The 25,983-nt window shown below is 36.8% G+C and overlaps 1 protein-coding gene across 1 annotated transcript in view; it reads right to left on the bottom strand.

Annotated features, from left to right (window-relative positions):
* Positions 1 to 25,983, bottom strand: part of GUCY2C (guanylate cyclase 2C) — an 84,112-nt gene that overhangs the window by 22,265 nt on the left and 35,864 nt on the right. Inside the window, exons 12-19 of the mRNA XM_053555434.1 lie at positions 23,274 to 23,379; positions 22,680 to 22,742; positions 22,065 to 22,136; positions 21,530 to 21,634; positions 12,618 to 12,704; positions 11,123 to 11,255; positions 6,916 to 7,053; positions 6,116 to 6,204 (exon numbers count right to left, since the gene is read on the bottom strand). Coding sequence (XP_053411409.1) covers positions 6,116 to 6,204; positions 6,916 to 7,053; positions 11,123 to 11,255; positions 12,618 to 12,704; positions 21,530 to 21,634; positions 22,065 to 22,136; positions 22,680 to 22,742; positions 23,274 to 23,379 — 793 coding nt within the window. The remainder of the gene's footprint in view (positions 1 to 6,115; positions 6,205 to 6,915; positions 7,054 to 11,122; positions 11,256 to 12,617; positions 12,705 to 21,529; positions 21,635 to 22,064; positions 22,137 to 22,679; positions 22,743 to 23,273; positions 23,380 to 25,983) is intronic.

Below are 25,983 nucleotides of genomic sequence, written 5' to 3'. Positions count from 1 at the left end.
AGACAAGCAAAAGCTGAGAGAATTCATCACCACTAGACCAGCTCTACAAGAAATGCTTAAGAGGGTCCTACACCTGGAAGTGAAATCTGTGAAACCCACAGGTAGAGCACACATACAAAGAAGGAAGAGAAAGGACTCAAAAGTTACCATTACAAAAACCCACCAAACCACAATGATAATAAGATAGAAAGAAAAGAATGAAGGATACATAAAACAATCAGAAATTGATTAATAAAATGGCAGGAATAAGCCCTCATGTCAATAATAACCTTAAATGTAAACACATTAAACTTTCCACTTAAAAGATACAGACTGTCTGAATGGATTTTTTAAAATGACCCAACTGCATTAATGTACACAACTATGATTTAATAATAAATAAAATAAAATAAATAAAATAAAATGACGCAACTATATGCTGTCTACAAGATACTCACCTGACTTCTAAAGATACATATAAACTGAAAGGGATGGGAAAAGATAATCCAGGCAAACAGAAACCAAAGAGAACAGGAGTAGATATATTTATAACAGATAAAACAGGCTTCAAGTAAAAAAGCAGTAAACTATAAAGGCAATAATATAAGGACAAAAAGATAAATTTAGCAAAAGGATATAATAATTGTAAACATATATGTACCCAACACACAAGTACCCAACACCCAAGTACCCAAGCAAATTAGTATTTGCTAATAATAAAGCAAATATTATTAGATCTAAAGGGTAAGATAGAGTCCAATACAATAATTATTGGGGACTTCAATGACTCACTCAGACAAATCATCTAGATAGAAAATTAATAAGGAAGTATTGAATTTAAATGACACATTAGACCAAATGGTATTAACAATCATTTACAGAACATTTCACTCAATAGCTACAGAATACACATTCTTCTCATCAGCACATGGAACATTCTCCAGGACATACTATATTTTGAGCCACAAAACAAATCTCCACAATTAAAAAAAATGAAAACATATCAAGTATCCCCTTAGACCCCAGCAGAATAAAATAGAAAATAATAACAAGAGGAACATGGAAAACTGCACAAATACCTGGAAATTGAGTGACATGCTCTTGAATGGCCCCTGGATCAAGGAAGAAATTAAGGAGGAAATAAACTTTTCTTGAAATAAATATAAATACAACATAACAAAACCTATTGGATATAGCAAAAGTTGTGCTTAGAGGGAAGCTTATAGCAATAAATGCTTACATCAAAAAAGGTAGAAATTTTTCAAAAATAATCTAACAATGCACTTCAAGGAGGCAGAAATGCAAGAACAAATCAAACCCCAAATTTCTGGAATGAATGAAATAATAAAGCTCAGAACAGAAGTAAATGAAATAAGACACTGGAAAACAATATAAAGAATTCATGAAACAAAAAATGTTTGGGGTTTTTTGAAAGAGTGTTTCTCTGTCACCCAGCTAGAGTGCTGTGGCATCAGCACAGCAACCTCAAAGCAACCTCAAACTCCTGGACTCAAGTGATCTTCCTGCCTGAGCCTCCCAAGTAGCTGGGCCTATGGGTGCACACCACCATGCCCAGCTAATTTTTCTAGTTTTAGTAGAGATGGAGTCTCACTTTATTTAGGCTTCACTGTTTAATCAGAGTCTAGGATTTTTTTTTAAAAGGTTTTTTTGAAAAGATAAAATCAATAAACTGCTAACCAGACTACCCAAGGATAAAGAAGGGAGAAGACCTAAATAAACAAAATCAGATCTGAAAAAGGACACATTACAACTAATACCATAGAAATCAAAAGATGATCAGAGACTGTTATGAACTGTATACTACCCTGTTTCCCTGAAAATAAGACATCCTCCGAAAATAAGACTTACTTACAGGAAAGATAAGACGTCCCCTGAAAATAAGACCTAGCGCATCTTTGGGAGCACACCTTAAAATAAGACACTGTCTTATTTTCAGGGAAACAGGGTAACAAACTGTAAAACCTAGAGGAAGTGAAACAATATGAAAAAATTCCTGGACATACACAACCCACCAACACTGAATCTTGAAGAAATAGAAAATCTGAAAAGGCCAGTAACAAATAATGAAATTGAGTCAGTAAAAAATACTCTTCCAGAAAAGAAAAGCCACAAAAGATAGTTTCACTGCTGAATTCTACCAAAGTCCTAAAAAAGAATTTACATCATTTCTTCTCAAATTGTTCAAAAAAAAATTAAATAACAGAGAATTCTCCTTAACTCATTCTATAAGGCCAACATTGCCCTAATACCAAAACCAGACAGGGATGCAACAAAAAATGAAAACTAGAGGCCAATATCCTGATGAACATAGATGCAAGAATCCTCAACAAAATACCAGCAAACCAAATCCAATAGCACCTCAAAAAGACAATACATGATGATCACATGGGTTCATCCCGGAATGCAAGGACAGTTTGATATATGTAAAGTAATAAATGTGACACATCACATCAACAGAATGAAGAGCAAAAACCATACAATTATCTTAATAGACACAGAAGAAGCATTTGATAAAATTTAATGTCCCTTTGTGATAAAATATCTCAACAAACTAGGCATAGAAGAAATATACTTCAACATAATAAAAGCCATATATGATAAACATACAGATAACCTTATGCTGAATAAGGAAAAACTGAAAACCTTTCTCCTAAGAACTGGAACAAGACAAGGATGCCCACTTGTACTGAAAGTTCTCACCTGAGCAAGCAGGCAAGAGAAAGAAATAAAAGGCATTCAAATTGGAAAAGAGGAAATAAAATTGTCCCTCTCTGCAAACCCCATAATTATGATCTCATACCTAGAAAACCTAAAGACACCACCAAAAACTTAGATCTGATTAAAAAAAAATCTGTAAAGTTTCAGAATACAAAATCAACATATAAAAATTAGTAGCATTTCTATATACTAATAAAGTAGCTGAGAAGGAAATCAAGAAGTCAATCAATTTATAAGCTGTAAAAAAAACCTAAAAATAAATTTAACCAAGGAAGTAAAAGGCCTCTACAAGCAAAATGATAAAACATTGATAAAGAAATTTAATTTGATTATACAATCAAATGGAATGGCACTCCACATTTATGGATTAGAAAAATTAATATTGTTAAAATGATCATAGTACCTACATCAATTGACAGTTAATTCAATTGCTGTCAAAAATACTAATGTCATTTTTCATAGAAGCAGGAAAAAATTCTATAATTCACATGGAACTGTAAAAAGCTGTAAATAGTCAAAGCAATCCTAAGCAAAAAGAATAAAGCCAGAGACATTACACTACTTTGTTTCAAAATACTGTACATTACAGGGCTATAGTAACCAAGACAGCATAGTATCCGTATGAAAACAGACACACAGACCAATGGAACAGAATAAAGCCTCAGGAATAAATTCATGTATTTATATCCAACTAATTTTTTACAAAGGTGCCAGGAAGATACATTGGGGGAAAGGACACATTCTTCAATAAATGGCCCTAGAAAAATTGGATAGCCATGTATAGAAGAATGAAACTGGATCCCTATCTCTCACCATATAAACACATCAACTCAAAATGGATTAAAGACTTAAACATAAGACCCAAAACTATAAAACTACTAGAAGAAAACAGGGGAAACACTTCAGGACATTGGTCTAAGCAAAGATTTTATTGCTAAGATTTCAAAAGCACAAGCACAAAACCAAAAATAGAAAAATGGGACACTATTGAACTAAAAATCTTGTGCACTCAAAGGAAACAATCAACAGAGGGAAGAAATAGCTGGGAGAAAAAACATGTAAACTATTCATCTGACAGGGGACTAATATTCAGAATATTCAACGTATTCAAACAACTGAACAGTAAAAAACAACAACAAATTAATTTCATTAAACAGTGGCAAAGGACATGAATGTACATTTCTGAAAAGAAGACATACAAATGGCCAACAGATATTTGAAGAAATGCTTAACATTTCTTTCTTTCTTTTTTTTTCAGAGAAAAAAAACAGTCTCATTTTGTCACCCTGGGTAGAGCGCTGTGGCATCACAGCTCACAGCAACCTCCAGCTCATGGGCTTAGGCAATTCTCTTGCCTCAGCCTCCCGAGTAACTGGGACTACAGGCGCCCGCCACAATGCCCAGCTATTTTTTTGTTGCAGTTTGGCCAGGGCTGGGTTGGAACCTGCCACCCTCAGTATATGGGGCTGGTGCCCTACCCACTGAGCCACAGGTGCCGCCCGAGAAATGCTTAACATTTCTAATCATCAGAAAAATGCAAATCAAAACCACAATGAGATATGCCATATTACCTTACTTCAGTTAGAATGAATATTATTAAAAAGTCAAAAATAAATAAATAAATTAGTATAGCCACTATGCAAAACAAGAGGGAGACTTCTAAAAAAAAAAAAATAGAACTACCATATGATTTGGCAATCGCACTACTGGTTACTTATCAAAAGGAAAATAAATCAGCATATCAGAGGGATGCCTGTACTTCCATGCTTATGGCAAGAGTATTCACAACCACCAAGACATGGAATTAATCAAATGTCCATCAACAGATGTATACCTTTAAAATATGTGATAAATACTCATGATTCCAAAAAATGTATATACACTGTAAGAAAGAAAAAACACTGTCACCCTCTGTATAACACACATATATGTAGATATATTATATATTACAATATAATATGTATAACAATATATAATATATAATTATATATAATACATATGTATATTATATACACACACACATGCACGCATATACAATGGAATATTATTCAGTCTTAAGAAAGAATGAAATCCTGTCATTTGTAGCAACCTGGATGAAGCTAGAGGTCATTATACTAAGTGAAATAAGCCAAGCACACAAAGACAAACATAGCATTCTTACTTATATGTAGGAGCTGAAAAAGTTGATCTTATAGAAGTAGAGAGCAAAATGATAGTTACCAGAGGCTGAGAAGGGAGCGTGGATGGGTAAGAATTAAAGTGAGGTTAATGCATAGAAAAAACAGTTAGATAGAAGAAATTAGTTGTAATGCTCGATAGAGAAGTAGGGTGATTATAGTTAATAGCAATGTCCTATGTATTTAAAAATAGAAGGGAGGACTTGAAATATTTCCAACAAATAAAAATGACCACTACTCAAGGTGATGGATAGTCCAAATACCCTAATGTGATCAACTACACATTTTGTGCACATAAAAAAATATCACATGTATACCATAAATATGTATAACTTTTTTCTTTATTAATCCTTTTTCTTTTAGATAGAGTCTTGCCCTGTCACCCAAGCTGGAGTGCAGCGGCAGGATCATAGCTTGCTTTAGACTCAAACTCCTAGGCTCAAGAAATCCTCTTGCTTCAGCCTCCCAAGTAGCTGGGACTACAGGTGCATGCCACCATGCCCAGCTAATTTTTCTTATTTTTGTAGAGATGGGGTATTGCAACAGCTCAGGCTGGTCTCAAACTCTTGACCTCAAGCAATCTTCCCGCCTCCCACCTTGGCTTCCCAAGTGCTAGGATTACAGGCATGAGCCAGTGTACCCAGCCAATAGGTACAAATGTTATGTACCAATTTAAAAAAGAAAAAAAATTACGGAGAATCAGATGTATACTGTAGAAGCCAGGTCTCCCCTAAGTTTGAGAAAAGGGCATGGGAGTGTGGTAGGCTGAGGATGGCTTCCAAAGTCACATCTGTGCCCTAATCCGTGGAATCTGTGAATGTTACCTTATTTGGAAAAAGGGTCCTTGCAGAGGCAATTAAATTAAGGATCTTGAGATGAAGCAATTATTCTGGATTGGGCCCTAGTACAATCTCATGTGTCCTACTAGGAGGGTGGCAGAGGGAGAATTGAGAGAGAAGAAGATGTGACCATGAGGCAGAGATTGAAGTGTGTGGCCACAAGCCAAAGAATGTCAACAGCCATCAGAAGCTTCTAGAAGTAAGGAATGAATTATATCCCTTTAGAGCCTCTAGAGGGAGCGTGACCTTGCTGAGAACTTGATTTTGGACTTCTAGCCTCTAGAACTACAAGAGAATACATTTTTGTTGTTTTAATCTACCAAATTTTCGGGTATTTGTTACAGCAGGCCAAATAAACAAACACAGGGAGGACGTACTCACTTCTAGTTCTTTCTCCTCTGCTGTTTCCAGGAATAGATCTGGACGGAAGGGTTTCGCTCCATTGGAATGTTCCACTCTGAAAATCTTCTCTGGATGAGAATAATTCAAATTACAAGGATGAATACAGCGTGAAGAAATTTTAGCACAATGTGACTCGGTTCACCATGCTTGCCAACCCTCCACCAAGGCTTTTCAGCCCAGTGAGAGAGTCCAGCACTCAGTAGAAAGATCCTGAGGGAATGAGGCAGAGGGGCCTACACCATTCATTACCAGGAGCTTACCCTCACCTTAACTCTTAGCCCTTCGTGGGCTTCCCCTGTTCACACTTTGTCTCCCACCTCTCGACTTCCCTTAGTCCTCTTCCCCTCTCCCAAACTGTTAAGTTCTGCCACATACTAAGTGTTCAGTACGTGAGGAAGGAAGCATTTTTCCTTGAGAGGACATGTGACAAAAACTAAGAGATCTTCTCTTACTAAGAACTGAAAGATCTATGGCATCCAGTGTTAAGCAGACACATTCTCTTATTGGAATCAGTAGGAAAGGAGGAAATTGTAGGGGAGATTCTTAATAAGAATACTGACAATAATGACCCCTGGCAGCATGCGCTGTCTCATAGTTTTCAGAACTAACATTTAATCCTCCCAAATTCCCTGTAAGATGTATAATGCAGATGAGAGGTCGTTACTTCTGAGGGGATTGAGACATGGTCACGTACACATGAGGGGCTCAGGGAGCCTGGAGTGCAGGTTGGCCAGCTTAAACTCCTCCCCATGGAGGCAGAGGAAGTGGTTCTGGCTTACCATTCTGGTCCCGGCAGCTCAATGTGTAGAAGGTTTCTTTCCGCAGGATGATCTCCTGAGCTATGATGCCGTAGCTGTACACATCTCCTTTCTGAGAGATGTTGGCTTGGCGGAGGTGCTCCGGAGCTGTCCACAAGTCTGTACATTCAGACATGGAGATTGCAAAGTTGAGGGAAGTGAGTGGCCCACAGATTTCTAACTGGCTTTTGTTTAAGTCCCTACACTATCTACCCTGAATGTGGGTGAGCTTGAATTGATATGGTGCTAAACTTTTCAGGAGTTTAAGCTGATGATCCAGGGTAGAACACACACTTACCTTTAAAGTTGACTATGAAATTCTAGGATTTGGGTGAGGCCATCTGGCACTATGTTATCTAAAACAGCTAGGATCCTAGTCCTGAAAAACCTCAAGATCTACCTAGAACAGGGCTTGGTGCCTAGTAAGTTGCTAAGTAAATACAGATTGAATGAACACAGTAGAATATGAGAGGTTGAGGAATTTAATATCTTATTGGACCTATGAAAACCTTTATAAATAAATATATTTTGATACATATTTTCTTTATTATAATTTATTATTTCATATATATTTTAAATATAGTGTGTATATTTACTAAAATAAGATAAAGCCAGCACATTTAAACAAAGGAATCATTGATATTTTCTAAGTGTATCACACTGGCAGCCTCCAAGTCAGCTGTGCCCACAGCAGTGTTTTCTTTTGTTTTCACAGTATTCTTTTTTAAAAATGCACATTAATTTACTAATTTACACCTGTGTCCGCTGCTCCCTAATGCTTTATATCTAGTCTATTTTACACAAGTGCAAAGCTCCTATGTCCTCTGTTTAGCTTCTAGAGACACTTGGGTTTTAGAACTCTCTTACAGATCTTATTTGGCAGTTAACAGGGGCATACAATTAATTTCTCTTTGGAAAATTTTCAGTATCACCTAGCTACTTGGTAAACTTTTTGAGATTTCCATCTTCAGCAGTTTCAGTGAAAAAAATGCACAGATTCATGTAGTTAGGTACAATGGTATATTTTTGATGAGATACATTTTCCTCATCTGGTTCTCCATCCAAATGTACTTTGCCTTTTCGAATTTACATTTCATGAATTTTTGTGATTTGCGATTCCATACAATTGATCCTAAAGCTTGGAAGTTGTAAAAAATGTCAGTAAATCTCTTATGCCAAGTTTCCAACTAACTGATGCTGGATAGGTAGATAACTGAATGATGCTCAAGAGGATAGAATGTGATCTGTAATTTATCTGGTTTGTATTGGTAGTGAGTCATTGATGAAGGAAATTTGTTCCACTAGGTCATGAACCGCTCTTGGCATGCAGTAGGTCTTCAACAGTAACTTACTAGATTGAGTCCAATATCATATTATCCTTGGCTTGACTGGATGGATGTAGAGGCAGAATTGTAGTTTTATTAAGAAAAACTAAAGGACTATAAAAATAGAATTAGAGACAGAATATAAAAGGTTATTAAGTATGAAAAGTCCAATTTCCTTAAGTACAAAGTTTGACAGTTGAGATCTCTGACATTTCACTTTGATGCTTCTTGTTTTATTTTTTTGTGAAGGTACATCTCAGTCTTTCAAACACATGCTTTGGCTTGTGATTATCTTTCATATTTTTGTTTTAAAGCAATTTTTGTGAAACCACAGATAAGTCAAACTTTTGTGTTATTTCCAAATGTGAGTTCTGTCCTGGAACCGATGCAGCACACACAGCTCAAAATATCAATGAAGTCCTTGGGAAGGATGTGGTTAATGAACACACAGTACACCAATGGTTTGAGATGTCCTTTTCTCGTGATTTTAAACTTGAAAAAGGAGACCAAAGTGGATAAACTGTAGTGGAAGCAAATCCATCTCGACTTATGGTTGAACTAGCAGCAAGGTTCGATGTTAATATTCCAACAATATTGGACTACTTGAAACAAAATCAGCAAGGTAAAGAAGCTGGGTAGATGGGTTCCACATGAATTAAATGAGCATCATCAGAATTGTTTTGAAGCTTGCCTTTCTTTGCTGTCCTGACAGAAAGATGAACCATTTCTACACTGTATAGTTGTGTGTGATGAAAATGGATTCTTTTTTGACAATCACAAGCATTTGGCACAGTGGCTGGACAAAGATGGACCATCAAAACAGTCCAAAACCCAATATTCATCAAAAAAAAGGAAATGGTGTCTGTTTGGTGGTCCAGAGCTGGCATCATTCACTACAGCTTCATGAAACTTGGTCAGTTGATTACAGTGGATGTTTACTGCAACCACTTGGATAAAGCGATCAGGATGCTTATGATTTGGCAGCTGAGATTGGCCAAAAGACACAGGCCAATCTTCTTGCAAGACAATGCTGGATTACGTGTCACACAAACAACACTGCTCAAACTGCAGAAGCTGACTTGGAAACTCTCTATCATATACTGTATTCATGCGACCTTGCACTACCCACCACTTTATCCAGGCTTTGAACCATTTCTTGCAACAAAAAATATTCAGTTCTCAACAATATGTGGAAAACACCTTTTGTGATTTTCCACTCGCTTTCCAGACTAATAGTTTTTGGATCCAGTTAGTATTCTCAGGCAACATGAATGCTAATTATCTGATGCTGTTGAGGCTGTTTTACTGTGAGTTATAATTATGGGATAAACATTCAACATGAAAAGCTCTTTATGTTTTACAAATCACTTTTCTTTTTCTTTCTTTCCTTTTTTATTTATTTATTTATTTTTTTTGAGATAGAGTCTCAAGCTGTTGCCCTGGATAGAGTGCTATAGCTTCATAGCTCACAGCAACCTCCAACTCAGGAGGCTCAAGAGATCCTCTTGCCTCAGTTTTTCTATTTTTAGTAGAGGCAAGGTCTTGCTTTTTCTCAGGCTAGTCTGGAACTCATAAACTCAGGTAATCCGCCCGCCTCAGCCTCCCAGAGTGCTAGGATTACAGGTGTGAGCCACTGCACCCAACCATCACTTTTCTTTGTTATCTCTTTTTGACCCTCACCACAATCCTGAAAAAGATAAGAATATATTTTACTGATAAGAATTTTTTTGGGGGGGGTGGCACCTGTGGCTCAAGGAGTAAGGTGCTGGCCTCACATACTGGAGGTGGTGGGTTCAAACCCAGCCAAAGCCAAAAAATGCAAAAAAAAAAAAAAAAAGAATTTTTTTTATTGTTTCTTATTACCACAGACGAATGATATGTAGTATCAGAAATGGGACTTCTTGCTTTGTATTTTATTTTCTTGGGCAAATCTGAGCCTCAATTCTGTCTTCTATAAAAGAAAAGGGCTAGACCAAATAATGTCTAAGATTTCTTCCTGCTCTTCTATATTTATTTTCACTCAGTTCTGCTTCCATAAGCCAGTAAGTTATTTGTGATTTCTCAGTGATATCAAGAGACACAGAAGTTAATCCACAAGGGACATTTGTTTAATTGAGAAGCACCTGTTCACTGACAAGTATGAGGTGCTGTTGCGTCTTGCAGCTCCAAGTGTTTATCTTCTGATAAATGTCACCATTTTCTGAGTAGTCTACATCAGTTTGAGAGAAAAAATTTTTTTCTTTCTTTTTTTTTTTTTAAGACAGAGGCTCAAGCTGTCACCCTGGGTAGAGTGCCGTGGCATCACAGCTCATAGCAACCTCCAGCTCCTGGGCTTAACCGATTCTCTTGCCTCTGCTTCCCAAGTAGCTGGGACTATAGGTGCCCACCACAACACCTGGCTATTTTTTGGTTGTAGTTGTCATTGATTGTTTGGCAGGCCCAGGCTGGATTTGAACTCGCCAGCTCTGGTGTATGTGGCTGGCGCCTTAACTGCTTGAGCTACAGGTGCCAAGCCTCTTTTTTTCTTCTTCTTTTTGAGACAGAGTTTCACTCTGTCACCCTCGGTAGAGGGCTGTGGCATCACAGCTCACAGCAACCTCCAACTCTTGGGCTTAAGTGATTCTCTTACCTCAGCCTCTCAAGTAGCTGGGACTACAGGCACCCGCCATAACTCTCTGCTATTTTTTTGTTGCAGTTGCCACTGCTGTTTTAGCTGGAGGGCGCTGGGATTAAACCTGCCACCCTAGTATATGGGGCTAATACCCTACCCACTGAGCTATAGGCACTGCCCAGAGAGAGAGAAAATTTTTTAAAAACCCAAGCAACTAAATGGGAAACTAGTAAAAATTTCATTCATTACAGACCTTTCTTGGGAGGTAAAATGGAATTGCATCCAAAATCCGTGATCTTCACCACCATTCTGTTGTCTACCACACAGTTGGTGGACTTCAGACGGCCGTGGACTTCAGTCTTACTGGAGTGCAGATATGACATTCCCTGTGATTTTTCAGATAACAAGAAGATAAAGAAATGTGACACACTTTAGCAGCTGTTTGATTATTTAAAATTAAGAAATGACCTTTTGAAATCATTTCATCATAGAGATAGTGACAACATCAGTTGTTAAATTTAACGCCGTTAATTGTACTTTAAAAATATTCTTAAAGCCCAAATACTTGCCTACTCACTATATCTAATTTTGAAGTCTATTTAAGTGACAGAGTAAAAAGACAATTGTTTAAAAACTCTGATTTAGTGGTTGTATATAATATGAGGCAAGTGTTGATTTTTAAAAAGTCTGCTTACCATTTATTTTGTCTGTGACCTTCTACTGCCTTAATTTTAAACTATGAATAATAAGGTTTTATCCCTCTGAAGGGAGGGGCAAAGCTAGATTTTTATTTCAAAAATGGAATCGGTTTCATCCTATTTTGAAATATTAAGCAAATGTTTTTCGTTTTTTAAAGATGAAGCCTGTAGTTGGCTGGTCTGCTTCCCCCTGGTGGTTAGAGGTGTCATAACAGAAAGTGGTTTTCAGCTTGGATCACAAGAATCAAACGTGTGTGGCAGGGGTGGTGCCTGTGGCTCAGTGGGTAGAGCGCCGGCCCATAGACTGAGGGTGGCAGGTTCAAACTCAGCCCCAACCAAACTGCAACAAAAAATAGCCGGGCGTTGTGGCGGGTGCCTGTAGTCCCAGCTACTTGGGAGGCGGAGTCAAGAGAATAGCTTAAACCCAGGAATTAGAGGTTGCTGTGAGCTGTGTGACACGATGGCACTCTACCCAGGGCAATAAAGTGAGAGTCTATCTCTATAAAAAAAGAGTGTGTGCCAAATTGATAATTGTTAACTTGTGTTTTGTACTGATTCTAAGCCTCTGTGACTTTCAGGTGATTTATGAATGTATCATATAGCTCACTCTGAGGACAAAATTTTCATCATTGTTGAATAAGGCCCCAGTTTCTCTTCTGTTTTCATGTCTGGGCATATACATGTCCAAATTTATTAGTGCTTTGTGTAAGATAATTGCCTGAACTTAACATTTTCTCTGATAAAGCTGAGAATTCAGTTGTCTTCCCTGCAGTTAATATAAATGTTTCTGATTTCTGGAAAATTTATGAAAATGCATTCCCTATACCCAGAATACAAACAATATAATGATGATAATAATAATAATAGATAATACATATTAAACCAGGCCTTGTAGTAAGCACATGCATTATTTCATAAAACTCTCACAACAACCCTGTAACATAGTTACTATTATTATTTCACAGATGAAGCAACAAATACACAGAGATTGAATAATGTGGTAGAACTATTTTCCTATATTTAATTTTTTTGCGTTTGTGGGTCTCTTACCTTAGCAATGTCATACAAGACAGAGATCTTAAACTCCCAATCCATGAATGTACCATCAGGGTAGGAAATTGTGTCATTTAAAACTTCCTGAATGGGAGGGGGGGGGGAGAAAGAAGATGAATTATTCAAAGGAAGGGTATTGTGGGGCAACTATTATGAGCCAAATAATGACCTTCAGCTCAGGAGGTCTTAGTATCAGAAACCAATTGATACACTATTGTCCAGTCTTAATGAACACCTGTTCTTTTCTTCTCTACATGAGAAGCATTGGATGGTTTTCACCATGAGGATGTGAGCAGGAGATACCCATAGAACCCTGAATCCTAGTTCTTCCATCAGGCAGGGTAAGCAGCTCCCAACTGGAGAGTGGGCTAGTTGACAAGTGACTGCCCTTTGTCTTCTGTCTTACCCAAATTGGACTATCATTTTTGTTTTTTGAGACAGGATCTTGCTCTGTCTCCTGGGCTAGAGTACTGTGGCTTCATCACAGCTCAGTGCAACCTCAAACTCCTGTGCTCAAGTGATCCTCCTGCTCAGCCTCCCAAGTAGCTGGAACTACATGTGCCACAATGCCCAGCTAATTTTTCTATGTTTTGGTAGAGATGAGGTTTCTCTATGTTGCTCGGGGTGATCTTGAATGCCTGGCCTCAAGCGATCCTCCTGTCTTGGGCTCCCAAAGTACATGGATTACAGGCATGAGCCATCATGCCCAGACTGGACTCTTGTTTTTCAACCAGGAATTGGTACTATTGATATTGGAAAATTCCTTCATTGGTTTTATGTTTTAACTTGCATTATCAATTGCATCCAGAAACATAATTACTCTTATTTTATTTTACTTTTGTTTATATTTACTAAGTCTCTCTGTCAAAAAGAGAGAGATCTTAAATTTTTGTGGATTGTATGATCTGGAATTTTGAAGCCACTATTTCAACATGATGATGGCTCTATCAGGATATAGAGTTTTAATTATTGTTAATAAATAACTTTTCTTCCTCTAAACAAGGCTCCTACTGATAAACCTAACAATAGTTTCTTATTTTAGGAAAAAGGCCAATTTGACCTTAAATTTTAAGTCAGGCAGTATAGCAAAAGTTTCCAAGGAAGGGTCTAAAGTCATTAATCATTTTAGATAAAGCTGGCTGGGCTATGGCACTAGAACAAGTTAAAGGAGGGTAGTTGTGAACACACAGACTCTAATTCTTTCTCTTTCTACCCTTTCTGTCCCTTTCTCTCCCCATCTCTTACCCTGTTCTCATCTGTTACATTGTAAAAATTGATTATAAAGTGAATATATGTTTATTATAGAAAATGTTTAAAAAATTACAAAATATGAAAAATAAAAGCACCACTAATTGTACCACCTAATCGATTCTTACTTCGGTATTTCTTTTTAGTCTTCTTTAATGTGTACATATACATATATTACATATACACACACATATATATACACACATATATAAAAATATATGTAATTGGGATCATAACTCATAATCAAATTTACATGCTATTTTCTGAGCAATTTTAAAAGGTTGCCTACTACTTAGTTTTCTTTTTAGAAAAGTTATCGAGTGTTACCTCTAGAGCAAGCACTGTGTTTGGTGCTGAGATTACAATGGAACCTCTTGTACAGTTCACAGTCTGGTGGAGACAACTGACATTTATAAATAATTGGACCAATAAGTATAAAATTATAACTGTGGTATGTACTATGAAAAGAGACTAAAATCTGGGGATTTGTTAATTAAGGTCAAACATGGCTTTCTTCAGGAAGTGAATATTGAGCTGAGGTCAAAACAAATAGGGAAGCAAGGGTTCTAGGGAGAGGGAACTGCGTGGGAAGGAATTTCTTGTGGAAGGGAGAAGGAAAAGTCTGGGCTAGGCACAATAAAAAAAAGTGCTCATGTCTGTAATCCCAGCATTTTGAAGTGAGACGATGGCTTAAGGGCAGGAGTTTGAGACTGGTCTGGGTAACACAGTGAGACTCCATCTCAAAAAAGAGAAATTATCCAGGCCTGGTGGTGCACACCTGCAGTCTCAGCCACTGGAAAGGCTGAAGGCAGGAAGATTGCTTGAGGCCAGAAGTTCACAGCTGCAGGGAGCTGTGATCATTCCACTGCACTCTAGCTTTGGTGCCATTAAAAAAATTTAAAAATTAAGGAACAAAAGAAAAATTAGAAGGTCCTATTATCTCAGCACTATTTATTAAATTACCTTCTTTAGTCACATTTGTTATATGCTTAATGCTATTCTTGGCATAAATCATCTGTTTATTCATGCGCTATCACTACACCACTTTGATTATATTATAATAACTTTCTGGCGAGTAATCTCTCATTCTTTTTCAAAAATATTTTGGTTATTATTGGGTCTTTATATTTTGTTTCTGATGATATTTATTAATTTTTTAAAAAAGGTCTTTGCCTTTGCTTGGAAGTCAACTGCTTTCAAAAGAATTTATATCTTTTCAATATGAATTACGGTTACTGGTGTGCTGGTAAACTGGCTCTCAGCAGCCCTGATTTATAGCTACGATTGCTGACTACCATGGTGAAATAGTCCCTCCCTGGATGGTTGTAAATTACCAAGAGTTTAATACTCACTGGCTTGCAAATTCCTGAATATTTAAGGATCAGCTCTGAGTTAGTACTAGCCAGCTCCAGCACACCAACCCTATCTAGGAACTTGACTTTAAGTTCTGTTTAGTTAAGACTTGATGTCTTAGAAAATTTTCAGTGCTGTTAGCTGATTCTATGCATTTCATGTTATTTTGAAATAAATATTTTTGTTATTATTAAGAAAGGGATATTTTGAGCTGTGTGTTCTTTCTGATAAACAGTAAATCCTCTGTATGTTGACCACCCATGGGACTTTAACAAACTGGGCAACATACAGAGTGGTCGACATAAGGAAGTAGGCCTGCTTTCCTGATACATACATGTGGTGCATGTCCAGTCTATGAAAATCAGGCCAACTTAAGGAGGTGGTCAATGTAGGGAGGTGCCCAATGATGGAAGTTCTACTGTTTATGATATATATTACATATGTAAAATATTTTCTATGTACTTATTTTATATCTAGTCACCGTGCAAAATTCCTAGAATCTTTTTATTTGAATATTTTCCAATCCCTATGCAAATTAGAAAAATCATCTACAATATCATCTGCAAATTCAAAAAAAGATTAATTGCTTTTGTGAAAGTTGTGAAAATCAAAGTGAGTCAACTAATGTTAAAACACTGACCAGTGGATCTGGGAAAGTTCATCAAAAGAGGGTTCTGGTGCTTGTGTGCCTGATAAGAACTGTCATGAAACACTCTACAAAACCTACAACCTTGCACAAAAGCCATTGCAAATGTGCACACACAAAAAAAATACTTTTATAAAGAGATCTGCCCAGAATCTGACTGTCCAGCCTTAGACTGATATCACTCTTCTTATTAGTCTTCAGAACAAAACAATTACTTGTTATAATTGTTATTGTTAAATAATCTCCTCATTTTTTTTCCTTTAAACACCCTTGCCTTCCTTTCTCTTCCTGAATACACACATAATTTACTGTGACATGTCTATTCCCATTACAATGCTCTATTCTCAGTTGTTAATAAATTTCTTTTAGAGAGTATCTCTCATTTATTTAGATTGACAGTCTCTGAGTGTGTATCTTATTATATATCTTATTTTGTTTTATGCATTAGTGTTTTGGTTAGAATTTCAGTATGTTAACCAATAGTAGTACAAGAGTGGAGATAGGGAATGCTTGTGTTAATAAGGATGACGTTAGTTTTCATTTTATGATAGATCATCTTTGCCATTATGAAGTATTGTTTGAGTCTTAACTTTACTAAAAGTGCTTATTATGGGGGAGCCTAAGAAGATTTCTAAAATGACGTCTGAGAATTCTCTGATACATATATCAGAATTTAATCACTGTTTTCATTCTTGAGAAAAGGTTCAAAATATTCAACCTGGTGTCCTCTAAGTGATGGTTTTACAGCCTCTTTTCTTCCTCTAATGTCACATTCCCTGTCATGTTTTAAATAGCATCTTCAGCCCATCACCTTCCCTTCAGAGCACCTGTCACATCTTATATTTTGTTCATTGCTTCTTTTCCCTTTGAAGATATAAATTCTGTGATAATTTCTGCCCATTAAATATATTTTCAACATTTAGTCGTGCCTGGCATATATGCTTAATAAATACGTATTGCATGAGTCTATCCATTGTTCTAAACAAGATTAGCCAAGGTTGTATACTTATAAAATGGGAGTGTACTGTCTTTGATCTGTCTAGGTAGATACTTTCTCATCCCTACAAAAGTAGGTTCTGATGGGATTTGCTATGGACTGAAGCCTAAAGAGATTACAACAGGGAAAGACTGAAAAGTTTACCTTGGTACCGGCTCTGCTTTCACATTGATCATTAAAGGAGTGGTTTCCTATAGAAGCTTCTTTGGTTAATTTGCTTCAACCCTACTTAGCCATCTTAGAAGAGTGCCCACTCAGATATTTAAAGTTTCCTGCCTTTGGCAGAGAATCAAAACAGTCAAAAACACTATAGGTATGAATCTAATTGTTGACTGAGTACTGTGTTGTAAGGAACGAAAAACCACGTGAAGCTCTTTGACTAGCTTCTGTTAATTGGTATTCTAAAATTTCTGTCCTGGCTCGGCACCCATAGCTCAGTGGTTAGGGCACCAGCCACATACACCAGGGCTGGTGGGTTCAAACCTGGCTTGGGCCTGCTAAACAACAATAACAACTACAACAAAAAATAGCCGGGCGTTGTAGTGGGCACTTATAGTCCCAGCTACTTGGGAGGCTGAGGCAAGAGAATCGCTTAAGCCCAGGAGTTGGAGGTTGCTGTGGCATTCTCAGAATAAATAAATAAAATAAAATTTCTGTCCTATTGAAAGTAAATGAACCATAGTAAAATATGGCTTAGCCCATATGTGGAAAATATTTCTAATTTTGAAATACTTGACATGGTTATTATTAAAAATGCATGTTTATTTTATCAGCATCAATTAAAATAATCCCTTTCAGCATCAATTAAAATGATATGATATTTCTCCTATGACTTTTTGATATAGTGAATTTTAATATTTTCACACTCATAGAATTAACCATATCCAATTGTTTATGTTATGCTTTTTGTATACAACTGGCTTAGCATTTCTAACATTTTATTTATATTTTTCTACCTATATTCATAACTATAGATAGCCTTTAATCATATTTTATTATCAATCTTATGCTAAGCTTGTAAAGTGTATTTGGAATACATTCATGTGTTTATTTAACTTTAGAATAGTTTTTATATAGACAATGAGAATTATTCACTGTGGTTTAGAAGAATTAAGCTGAATTTGGTATTTTCTATATGGAAATCATAATTTCTTCTATTGTTGTTGATGTGATTGTATGATATAATAAGAAATACATTTGAGGCCTGACGTGGTGGCTCATGCCTGTAATCCTAGCACTCTGGGAGGCCGAGCCAGGTGGAATGTCTGAGCTCACAGGAGACCAGCCTGAGCAAGAGCGAAACCCTGTCTCTAAAAATAGCTGGGCATTGTGGTGGGCATCTGTAGTCCCAGCTACTCAGGAGGCTGAGGCAAGAGAATTGTTTGAGCCCAAGAGTTTGAGGTTTCTATGAGCTATGATGCCACAGCACTCTACTGGGGGTGACAAAGTGAAACTATGTCTCAAAAAAAAAAAAAAAAAAGAAAAGAAAAAAGAAATATATTTGGTCTTCATCCCTGGTTCCTGGCATAAAGCTCTTAAAACTCTTATAGTTTCATGAGAGCTAAGGGTGAGAAAAGCTCTTTTGATAAGCCCTTTTCAAACTTGCCTGAGTTATGCTAGGTGGGTAACCACGGGTAGATCTCCACATAGAATGGGCACTGGCTGCCAGAGGAACCAACCTTATAATTAGTGGGGTGGAAATTTTGGTTGTATCCTTTTTCCATATCCAAGGAGAGGAAAGGGGCTGGGATTGAGTCAGTCACCAATGGCCTATTATTTAACCAAACATGTCTAAATAATAGAACCTCCATGAAACATCCTAAACAGAGGGGTTCAAAGAGTTTCCATGTTAGTGAACATGCAACACATCCTCAGGCCACTGGGGTGGTACACCTGAACTCCAGACGGACAGAAGCTCCTGCAGGTCACACCTGAACTCCAGACGGACAGAAGCTCCTGCAGGTCACACCTGAACTCCAGACGGACAGAAGCTCCTGCAGGTGGGACTCTTTGGATCCCACCTTGTGTATCTCTTCATCTGCCTGCTCCTATGCATCCTTTACAGTATCTTTTACAATAAACTGGTAATAGTAAGCGAACAGTTTTCCCTGAGTTCTGTGAGTCATTCTACCAGATTATCAAATACAAGGACAGGGTCTATTGTTTAGATGTGATTGATTGGCCTTTGGTGAATGACTCAATCTCAGTCCCTTTCCTCATTCCTCATTTATAGCTGGTTAGTCAAAGGCCTGAGACATGAGATTAGTTCTGAGATGGGGGCAATCTTGTGGGATCAAACACTTGACTTGTGTAGTCTGAAGCTAACTCTGAGTAGTTAGTGTTAAAATTGAGCTAAATGCCCACTTAGTATCCAGAGAGTTGGAGAGCTGGTTGTTGGTATAGAAAACCCTTCATGTACAAGGTGTCAAAAATGTGATGAAACTGGTTCAGAATTTATGCTTTTTGGGTCAAAACTTAAATATTACAACAGTCATGAAGTATTCTTTCACAATTAAAAATATTTTTTCATCCCTAATTTTGTATATTTGTATGTTTGTTTTAAAAGATATATCTATGCTGGGTGCAGTGGCTCACGCCTGTAATCCTAGCACTTTGAGAGGCCAAGGAGGGAGGATGATTTGAGCTCAGGACTTGGTGACCAGCCTGCTCAACACAGTGAGACCTTGTCTCTACAATAATAATAATAATAATAATAATGTAACTGGGCATGAAGTCTCATATCTCCTATAGTCCTGGGCACTTGGGAGGCTGAGGTGGGAGTATATTGCCTGAACCCAATAGTTTGAGTTTGATTGTACCACTGCACTCCAGCCTGGGCAACAAAGCTAGACCCTATCTTTCTCTCTCTCTATATATATACACCTATGTCTACATCTATATAATTAGAAGTGAGAGGCTTGTATGTTTTAAAAGATTTTTAACTTACGAATGGGTTTTAAAACTTTATCCTATTTTTAATTTATTTTATAATAATTGATATTTAAAAGTTTGGCTTATGTCATAGTTATTCTTCTAAATTTTGCATTAAATACTTTATTATTTTTTAAGAAACAATAGTACAAAGAGATTTAGGATTATGATTTTTTTTCTTTGAGAATAGATTTGAGTTTATACCACACATTTTGAAAGTTAGTGTTCTTGCCTTTCTTAAATGGAAGCTTATTTTGCTAAGACCTTTACATTCCACATTTACTAGGATTCACATATACCCTTGTAAGAGGCACCACAGGTGTAATCCCCATGATCATACTAATGTACACAGCTATGATTTAATAAAAATAAATAAATAAATAAATGAAAAGGAAGCTTATTTAAAAACTAAGGATTTCCAAGTCATTAGTTTTAACAAATAATTTATTTTCAAATTTTATTGAATATGAATATTTGGACATCTTTGAAACTGCCAAAGCTTCTGTTGATACAAGTCTTAGGATTTCAGCTTTGTTATGGGGGAGGGCATGAGCTTATTAGGAAGTACTGGGTCTGAATGTAGTCCAAAGGCTGGGTGACACTCATCTTGATCAGCTGCGGTTTATGTTTACTATTTCAACATAATTATTTTAGCAGTCAGTTCACTCTTTATTTTATTTATTTATTTATTTGAGACAGAGTCTCACTATGTTGCCCTCAAAAGAGTGCCATGGCATCATAGTTCACAGCAATCTCAAATTCCTGGGCTCAAATGATTCTCTGGTCTCAGCCTCCTGAGTAGCTGAGGCTACAGGCACCTGCCACAACACCCAGCTATTTTTAGATACAGGGTCTCACTCTTGATCAGCCTGGTCTCAAACTCCTGAGCTCAAGCAATCCATGCATGTTGGCTTCCCAAATTGCTGGGATTACAGGCACAAGCCACCACAACGTACCCAGACTCTTGAAGAATTATAATAAATCACATGGTCAGTCTACCCAAAAGTATCTAAAAGGCTCAATGTCCTCACAACCACATGCTCAAGGTAAAGGGCAAATATTTCAATGCTCTTTGAAGCCATCATCCAAGATTCCTCCCTTTTCTTTCTCTTTCCCATTCCAGTACTATTTCTGCTTAACACTTGACTTTGTGATTTTTGTATATGAGTTATTCTGGCCCTTCTGCACAATGTGATGATTTGATATTCCTAGCTTAATGCTTGGTTCTTCTCATGAACTTGACTCAGTCCTCTGCCTACTTTGGACTTGCTTAGCCAGAATACCTAACTTCACTTGGCAACTCCTGGTCTCTTCATTCCCTCCCAAGAAAAATTAGGGTAGAAATTTAGACAGTAGCTGAACCAGAACTTATGAACAATTCTTCCAATGCTTATTTGGTGCTATCATGCCACCTGTTCATTCCTCTTTTATACAAGAGCAAGTATGCAAGTAAAATAAAATGTATTTTGGAGGTAATCACTTACTTTTCCACTTCTGTTTTCTATTTCTTTCCCTTCACATCTGTTATCCTTTTCTGAATATCTGTTGGCTTATTTGTAAAGATAGAACAGCAGTGATTGATAAAATCCCAGTGATCTGGTTTGGAAAGCATGTAGGCCCACTAATTTTTCTTTATAATTCTCTAATATTATTTTACTGGGTAAATATTTCAAAAGACCTGCTGAATATTTTTTAATATGATTGACTATTTAGTAAATGACCACAGTTTCTTACCCGCAGTGATCCCCTCTCACAGTATTCAATCACCCCAAAGATCATGGTGTCAAGCTTCACTGTGCCGTAGAACTTGGTCAGGTTGTAATAGTCAATCTGAAGTAACTAGGAGAATATGTTTGTTTATAAAGCAAATCAGCCAGAAAGGGATATCAGAATAAAAATTCATATGCCAATAAAATGTATTTTGTCTTAGATCTTTAAAAAGACATAGATGTTAATACCCAGTTCTTCCTGCATGTTACATCTTACCCAACAATCTTAGCAAGGGAAATTGAATACAAACTTTCAATACTTTCGGATAATGTCAGGGCCAAATTGTAGGTAACACTATTAGATTTCCAAAATACTTTATACAATCAACTGTCACTCTTCAGTGTCTTTGTAGAATTTTCAACAAGAAGCATAGTCATCTATTTCTTAGTTTAGGGGCTTCTCTGTCACCATTCACAAAAGCACTTACTCCCCTGGACCTTGGTGTTTAGGAAAAATGAAGTAAGATATTTCTCAAGGGTTTGAAGGAAAGGATACATACCTTGTTCAATTCAATCTTCTGTTTCTCAGTGAAATTACCATCCTTGTGCTTGAGATCTTTGAGGATCACTCGCTGCAAAGATCAATTGTTATCAGGGAGATACTGTTAAAGTATAATTCCTCATGTCCATATTATAATACTTTGTGTGTCCCATTGGACTGTAAGGTCTTAAGAGTAATAACAGTATTTGACTGATGTTTATACCCCTGGTGACTAGTAGCTGGGATATAGTAGGCTCAGGTTTGAATGTTTCTTCAAGAGAGACTAAATGAAATAAATGAAAGAAAGGAAGGAAGGACACACCCTCCCACATGAGATTGCTGTATTTCTTAGCATCCTGACTGCTCTAAATCTCTTTTATATTTCTGGTTCTTTCCTGTGCTCCACCTTCCTGCCCCCTGAAATTTGATTTGTCCTTCGTTTTCCCCAGGACTGTGAGCTATGTAACCATTGAAGCATAGCCCTGCACAGCCCTGTGAAGCTCCAAGAATAGCCCCTTGGAGTAATCTGGGCACCCCCACTGTCAGGATGTTGACTTTAGGAACTGGGGCAATGAGGAGTCAGTAGGCCCAAAACATATCACAATTGTGAGTTCAGAGAAACGGGAAAGGTCACCTTTTTGTCATATTTGCACTGTCGTAGTCTCTGGATTGTATCTCGTTTCCTGTCATCATCGATCTATACAAGAAAAGGCAGATTATTCCCTAAGTTTCATATATTGTTCCATCTATTTACTACAAAGGCTGAGCGGCTCTTCCAGGTGGGCTATGTGTATCATTTGGCTCAATAGCTTGTGGGACAGGCCCCATGAAAAACTGTTCTATCTAGTAAAGAACTAAGATTCGAATAGTTTATGACCAAAGTCATATGAAAAGTATAGGAAGTACAGAAAAACTCAAATGCTCTACCCGTTTCTACATCCCTTCCATGACAAATTCTCAATATGTGCATTTCTCTTCTGGGTCAGACGTAAGGAATGAGAATAATCCACATCTTAGCCTCCCCTTAAGTGTTCATGGGCTCAAATAGCTGACATTTGGGATAATGAAGAATCAAGGGAAAGGCAGGAAACTGAAAATTAGAAAATATCTGTCTTGGATTCTAGAGCAAACCATCCCTGCTTGGCACATTTCTTGCCATGCTGCCAAAGTGCTGTCAAAACCTGGCAAGTTGCACCGTTACCTTCCAACAGGTAAGCTAGGCTTTTACCTTCAGGCTAATGTGATTGGTCTCATTGGTTTCCAGAGGAAAGATATTTTCAGGAGGGATGTGGGACCATTTTTTCTGACGAAGTTCATTATCTCTTTTATATTTTCTGTGGAAAAAAACATAGAACTAGTTAATAGGGCTTTATTAGTATCCATACCATTGTGCTTCTGAACGCTGAGAGAGATTTAGAACACCGGTGTTCTTAGGTAGATGTGCTGTGAGGGAAGGTAGCCCAATGATGTAACTCCCCATTCTCTAAACCCTCAAGAGCTGGCCAGTAGTGGACTTGCAAGGACTTCTGAGGGGGGTTCACTAAGGCAGTCCTTCACCATAATAAGGGATAGGAACTGATGACATAGAAATTGTGAAGAAAGAAATAGAGAAAAAAAATTAAACTGGATAACCTTGAGAGGCAGAGCGTTAATTTTTAACCACCAGAGAATACACCAGATTTCCTAAATTAGCCAGTTCCTCTTATGCATCTGTGCCTTAAAAAATGTTTTTTAAAAAGAAAAAGTACAGAAAAGTATAACAACATGTATCCCAATATACAAAACGTTAAAATTTTGTACTTGTTTTTTTCAGATATTATAATTGAAGCAGAGTCCTTGGGGATTCTATAGGGGCCATACACATTCAATTTTGCAGATATTACCTAATTGCTTTTTAAAGTGGTGGTATCAATTTATCTTCCTATCTTAAGAATTCCTGGTTTCTTTATACCTGGCAACATTTGATATTGTTAATGTTTATCTTGTTTACCTTTGTGATGTACATGAAATGGAGTTTCATTGTTGCTTTACTTTGCATTTTCTTAATTACCAGAGAAATTATCATTTAAAATAAGTTCTAGCTATTTTAGAGACTATATAGAATCATAGAATTATACAGAATTATCTATTCATAATTTTGTCCATGTTTTCTGTTGCATAATTTTTTTTCTCATCCTTACTAACTTACATGAGTTTTTCACATATTCTGAAAAACAAATCTTTCATCCTTTTGTATTGAAAATATCTTCTTCTAGGTCACTGCTTCTTTTAACTTTGTCATATGGAAAATTTTGATTTATTATGGCCATATTTATATTTGATTTATTATGGCCATATTTATACATGTTTTCTTTGACGACTTTATCTTGATTAAGAAGTACTTTTTTAACCTGAGCTCATACAGTCATTTTCTATTAATTTCTTTTAAGTTTTAAAGTTTGATTTTTACATTTTGCTCTTTACTATTTAAAACTTCATGTAGAATGGACTGTCTTTGTGTATTGTTTCAGGTAAGGGGTAAATTTTATTTTTACATGTGGAAAGCCTACTATTCCAACATCATTTACTGACTTATGATGTCATCTCTGGTGTATTCCAAGTTCTGTATTTGTTTGTGTCTGATTCTGGAGTCAATATTCTTTTCTGTTGACCTGTTTATCCCTGAGTTTGCCTTGGCTTTTTGGCCATTTGACAAATTCCCACTTATTCTCTTCATGTCATTCAGAATGCCTTTCTTAATATCTCCTAAGTAGAAATGATTATTCTATTTTTATCTTTCCATCTAACATTGAGTATTCTTCTATAAAATATGTATAGAATAGCATATTATTGATCAATTATTATGATCCTAAGACCTGAAGTCACATAGGATGAATATCAAGACCTTGGAAGTTCTTTCCCAATCACTTCTCGGCCTTTTGGCTAAGATCAAGTGGAAGTTCTTTCCCAAGTTCTCATCTCTGTACCCCAGCAGATTCTTGGGTCTCAATAGAGCCAACTGTTCCTTATATTGAATAAGGGGGTTCCAAAAAGTGTTTGCTACTTGTCTTGCATAGTCTGTATAATAGAAAACTATGTAAGTATTTGTCAGGTCTCATGGACAATTCATTACTCTGGCCATTAGGAAGCCCCATCTCTACCTTCCATGCTCAGAGACAACGGGAAATACCTGTTACTATCTTTCATCTTGTGATTCACCCTCCTTTGGACTTGGTTTCTTAGGGAAATTGGGGGTTCTGCTCACTCTTAACTAAATGGTCACCATCCACTGTAGACTATCTCCTATATTTCTGAGCAACACAGTTATGGGAAACAAGATTTGCTTTCAGATTAAAGAAAATAGTCTACTTCCTTTCCTAGAGAAAGTGTCAATGGGCAGGTGGCAGGTTGGGCACTCAGATCATGACACACAGACCAAAGTGTGATACACTCAGAAAATCGATGTCTGGTTTAATTAGAAAATGCGGGTGATCCTGATAATATGTTAGGTATAGAAAGTTCTATGTTTAACACATATGGATTAGGAAGAAGTATGGTATTTATTCACTCATTTATACATTCAATACATATTTCTTAGTACATACTATGTCTCTGGTTAGATACTTGATATCCCCAAGTCAAGTAGAAAAATCTTGGAACTGATAGACAGAGTTCTACCCACTACCTGGCGATATGATTCTAGACAAGCCATTTGGCTTCCTGGATCCTCTTTCTCCCATTTTAAAATAGGAGAGTTGGAATATATTATTTCTAAAACCTCTTCTACTTCTATTTTCATTTATAGAATGCCTATTATATGGTAGTCTTTGCACATGTCCTATTTCTAAACTTTAAAAACAGAATGAGATCAAAAGATTTAAGCTCAATAACTTGTTTAAGTTGATAAGTAACATGCAGAAGACTGCAGAATTGCAGAATTAGGATTTCAGTTCAGGAGC

The sequence above is a fragment of the Nycticebus coucang genome, chromosome 12, assembly GCF_027406575.1.
Source record: "Nycticebus coucang isolate mNycCou1 chromosome 12, mNycCou1.pri, whole genome shotgun sequence".
Lineage (NCBI taxonomy): Eukaryota > Metazoa > Chordata > Mammalia > Primates > Lorisidae > Nycticebus > Nycticebus coucang.
Note: the sequence above shows the minus strand (reverse complement) of the source record. Positions and strands in the feature narration are given on the sequence as shown.